Source organism: Syzygium oleosum, unplaced genomic scaffold, assembly GCF_021117445.2.
Source record: "Syzygium oleosum isolate NSW1041296 unplaced genomic scaffold, Sole_v2.1 Sole_v2.17, whole genome shotgun sequence".
NCBI classification, from domain to species: Eukaryota; Viridiplantae; Streptophyta; class Magnoliopsida; order Myrtales; family Myrtaceae; genus Syzygium; species Syzygium oleosum.
The window spans coordinates 6,478,242-6,483,251 of record NW_026607501.1 but is presented as its reverse complement, the minus strand read 5'-3'; the positions used below and the strand labels follow the sequence as shown (position 1 = coordinate 6,483,251).

The 5,010-nt window shown below is 39.9% G+C and overlaps 1 protein-coding gene across 1 annotated transcript; it reads right to left on the bottom strand.

Annotated features, from left to right (window-relative positions):
• Window positions 1–3,721: 3,721 nt before the first annotated feature.
• LOC130140264 (uncharacterized) lies at window positions 3,722–4,739 on the bottom strand. Its single transcript, XM_056319252.1, has 2 exons — window positions 4,678–4,739; window positions 3,722–4,213 (listed from the first exon to the last, which is right to left on the bottom strand). Exons 1-2 carry the CDS (start codon window positions 4,702–4,704, stop codon window positions 3,854–3,856), a joined length of 387 nt encoding a protein of 128 aa, XP_056175227.1. The 5' UTR covers window positions 4,705–4,739; the 3' UTR covers window positions 3,722–3,853.
• Between the last annotated feature and the right edge of the window lie 271 nt (window positions 4,740–5,010).

Sequence of the window (5,010 nt, the reverse complement as noted above, 5' to 3'; positions counted from 1 at the left end):
GATCATTGATCGAAGTAATATCCAAATACCAAATCTGGTCTCTATATAACCTTCGTGAAGGGATTTTTAAATAAGTCGGATGTGTTCTTGTGTCGCTTTCTTTTTTCCCTTAAACATTTATAGCTATTTCAATATAGGACAAAGCGACCAACTTCGACTCTGAAAATTCTGGTAAGAATAAACCATGTTAAAAACTTATCAAAAAAGACCGCATCGTTCTTTTACTCTCTCGAGTGTTTTTTTTTTTTATATATATGTGTCTAAAGTAACTTTAGGCCTAGCGGTAACGAGATTAAGATATATGAGTTATGAAAACAAATGAAGAATCATGAGAAATTTCTCAAGAGGGTACATTATTACGCTATTATCAAATCCATGGTCATCTCTTGACCATTGACATTCATTTAGGTTGGGAGTCAAGGTCCCCGCACGATGTACGGAACTTCTTTTTGCAATTAAACGAACTTAAAAGGCATCGGGTAAAGTTTGGCGTTTTCTGTTTGTCATTACTTTTGGGTAGAATTAAGAATGCTTAGATTCTAAATAGGACTGTTTCACAGGGTTCCGTTCCCTCATGATGATGCCCCCTCGATGCGGGGAGAGGCGCCTCCCCCGTTTTGCAGTGCTTTGGATGCCTGTGCTCGACATAAACAAAGGAGCAAAGGCTTTGGGGATCTTTTTCTTCTTTTCTTTCTAGGGTTTCCTGAGTCGCTCTTGTTCTCGTCTCCATGTTACTATCCAAGTGCGATGGGTGCCCACATGTCGTTTGCTAAGATATTGAATGAGAGAGGCTTGCAAGTGAAGAGTCTAAGCAAATCATCATCAAGAGTCTGAGCAAATCATCTCCGAGAATAATTGAAGTGTTGTGGTTCGAAAGAAGCACGAAATTGTACGAGAGAGCGTGCGAAAAAGCACCATTAGGTGCTAGCTTTTTATTTGATGGAACAATATTTTTCACATTTCTTCTTCCCCCCATCCCTTCTCTCTTGTGGGAACAAACGTATGGACCCAACAAGAAGGTTAAAGAAAAAAAAATGTGTACAAATGTAGGGAATTCCGATGATGATAAATGAGATTATCGTCAATTCAAACACTGTCCATTGTTCCTGGGGGTGGGGTGGCATCGAACAACCAGTGCAGGCAGCATGTGAATGAGATTCTAGCGATACCAAAAGAATTACTAGTTTAATTCTGCGGACTTCTCCAAATGGACAGGAAGTAATTCGGTACGGTTCAACACTAATTTCTCGACCTCGATGGCGTTCGTTCATTAGTTCGAGATCACTAGAATATCTTGAGATAAAAGGAAAAAATAAGTTATTGTCATCCCAATTAATTCAAGAGTTCTAGTTGTTGGATTAGGAAAATGCATTAGATATCCCTAGAGTATAATGCTATCCCATCGTGTGATGTATTTTCTCACATCCGGCAAAATAATAGCTCGATGATTAACTTTGGCGGACAAAGCTAAGCAATGAAAGGATGATTCGTCGAAATGTAATTTTTTTTCTTTCTGGTTAGGTTTGGGTACTATCAAGATTGGCCTTACATCACTTTTCCAGATACCAATACAATATTAAAAGATCATCAATTTGATTTTGATTAATAATGAAAACTTGAATAAAAATAAACCTCGTTTAAAAAGTGTCAAGAGAGCACATTATGCTATTTATTATCAAGGGTGTTTATTCCTTTTCGTAAGATTAAAATGGATGAGTTTCGAAAATAAATCGAGAGGGCACATGGCATTATTGCACTCTTCACTATTCGAATCGATTTTGTTTAAAAAACAAGAATAAGAATATAGTATAGGGAAAATGACACAGACGGTCCCTGAACTTCGATCCAACGTGCAATGTGATTCCTGAACTTTTAATTTATTCAATATAGTCCATGAACTTTAACCAAATGTGCAATGTAGTCCTTGAACTTTTAATTTGTTCAATATCATCCCTGAACTTTTGGTACATGTTCAATTTAGTTCATGAACTATATGAAAATGTTCAATGTACATTGAACATTTTCATATAGTTCATGGACTATAACGAACATGTACCAAAAGTCCATGGACCACATTAAACGTTAGACTAAAGTTCAGAAATTATATTGAACAAATTAAAAGTTCAGGGACCCTATTGCATATTAGGTCAGGGACTCGTCTGTTGACTGTTCAATTTTGTTCTCTTTTTGAATGACAGGGTATCTTTGACTCCTAAGTTTTATACCAACGCACACGTGATCTTGGCTAAGGGTGTCAACGGTTCGGTTCGGTTTGAGTGTCTAGGAAAATCGAACCGAACCGTTTAGACGTGTGCTCGATCCAAACCGAAACACCACACGAACCGAATATGATCCGAACCGAAAACGCGGTTCGGTTCGGATCAGTTCGGTTCGGTTTTCGATTTTTCCTTTTTATCTTTTTTTGCACTTCTTCCCTTCCTCCTCCTCGTCTTCTTCTTCCGTGCTTGCGGTCTGGCATGGCCAGAGGAGGCATATGATGAGGACATGTACGGCATGGTGGTGACTTCACTGGACGTGTAGGCGGCGAGCTACTGCAAGGCGGCGAAGGTATGGCAAAGGTGGGGCCGCCGTGTTGAACTCACCACAACAACCGCCACCGTCTCCTGCAAGTGAACTCCCATCAAAATGAGTTGCGATGAGGTTGCATGCTTTCCCGGGATGGAGATGGAATTCGAGTTGATGACGTGTTGATGGGCGTGCTTCTGGGGTACTATTTTGGTCGATGTCAGCTTTGGGAGCACGTGATTTATGATTATCATTGAGTGGTCTGAATAAATTTAGGGTTGTGTTATGTAGTTAATTTTAATAATTTATTTGTGGCTTTCCGATTAACAGTTTTTGTCCTAGCCTGTTTATTTGATTGTTATGAACAATATTTGATTTTCACGGTCATGTGTTTTGGTGTGACTTTTTCAGATTCTCTGGACTCTGACTTCTACAAATTTGAGCATCAGTTCGATATTTCTCCCCTAGCCCATTACTTTGGCCAATACTTAAAAGTATTGAAGACTATCGGTCTCCTACGCTGCTACTGGTTTAATGTCATACTTCTTTTGAGATTTTGTATTCTCTGAATATTTGAATCTTCGAGTTACTTCCGAAGAAATAATTTGCACTTTACATGTCTTTAATATCTAAGGTTTTATAAGTTTTTCCCCTTAACTTGGTTACGATCGTGCATTGGCATTCAATCTCCAAGTTCGGTAGCAAAGTAGGTGAGAGAGTCCGCCTCAAAAAAATTGACTGAATGATTAAGCGTCTTGATTTGAATGCTTGCAAATTACAGTGTTTTCCACTCGTAGTAATCTCGGGATTCATCAACATCAACTTGTGATAAAACCTTGCCCAATACAAATGGACATGACCTTTTATGTGCATTCATGGAGAATAATCGAGTAAACAAAAATTTAATAAAGTGATGGTGCTTAGATTAAGAAGACCGTCTGTTCATCTAGACTGAGACAGCCTCACCATCCCTTCTCCATCTTTATGCAGAATGTAACCAAAAAGACCGAGCCCCTAACATTTCCCATATTTGGCGATAACAAGCAGAAGATTACCGATGCATAATAGCCAACTTCTGAACATACTTCGCTTCCAAAGGAGCGGCTATTCCAGACTCACACCAATCCACTTAAACAAAGTAACAATCATCTCGCCATTCCGGCCCCACATAGGTAGCAAAAAAATGTGGACTTGATGAGAAAAAGCCAGCGAATGATCTGCGGTATCTACAAAATGGTAGATGCCGTCGTATAAGAATGATGAGTTTCAAGGTTTTCTTACCAAAGATACAAGTACTAGCAGACCCCTATTATCTTGATGCTCCATGCTAGTTACATTCTAGATAGCATTCGGCTCCATCTTCTATATGCACTCCCCTACTCACTGATGGCCCGTGCCAAGACTTTCCATTTGAGGTTGTTTCCAGATGGTCATCAACAATGAAGTGTTTCAACTCGTTTCTCTCGTGTTGCACCCTCTCGATGATTTCCAAGCATAATCCGCTCTTGAGACTCTTGTTCGGCACTTTACCCTTACCCGGCTTCTTCTTCGGGCCTGGATCTATAAAAATTGGTTGAACCCTATCGGTTGGGTTTGGTTTTATTCTGTTCACTTCCCTCTCGTCCGGAGGCTTTAATATGCTGCTCCGTGATTCCATTTCTGAAACTTCATCTTCATTGAAAAGGACCTGCACCCATTCCACATCATGCTAGCTTAATTTAAAGATATGAAACTACTAATAAGAAAAGAACACATTGAACATCCGTGAATGATACTATTAGCAGTTTAAAAAACATGCAGCAAGCTTTCACTCTGATCATTGCAAGTAAAGATCATTGGTTTCACTTTCAGTAAGAACAGCTAATTTTCAGTGGACTTGAGATACATTTCTAACCTTGCCATCAGAACTCATCATTCACCAAGACGAAAAGCCACAAAAATGTGACAGTGTCGCTCTAAATCCTAAAAAACAGAGTATGATAATCTGAAGGGCTCTTACAAAATGTTAGTGCTGCTATGGAACCGGAACAGAATGGCGTAGGCACGGAACAATCGGACATTTTCGCTACATTTGTTTTTGGAAAGTCGGTGAGATTAAAGTCATGTGGAATTAGACAAACTCGTTAAAATTCCTACAGAGAATGTACTCACCTTGCGATCAACCAAAGCAAAGGTCATGACCACTTTGCTTCGTTTGGCCCGCTCAACTTCCTCAATCTTCCTTTCCGTCTATGCATCTTGCATGCCCTTTCTAGTGCACTAAGGTAAGCGCCATACAAAAATTACGCCATTTCTAGTGTCAATTTCCCGACCAGAAACTATAAATCCCAGCACCAAGCGCATACTGTTCATGCGCGGTGCTCAGTCCCAGGCGCAGCCACTTCAAGGGGCACGTGCAGCTCACCCCGATGTCCGGTTGAAACACGGTTTTCACCGTTGAACTTAGCACAGTTAGCTATACACTACCTCAATTTTTCGTAATTT

Excerpts from the sequence above, each read along its gene's own strand:
- LOC130140264 (XM_056319252.1), bottom strand. The coding sequence starts at position 4,704 with ATGACCTTTGCTTTGGTTGATCGCAAG. Across the intron at positions 4,214-4,677 it reads TTGCTTTGGTTGATCGCAAG|GTCCTTTTCAATGAAGATGA; the intron begins GTGAGTACATTC and ends GAATGGGTGCAG.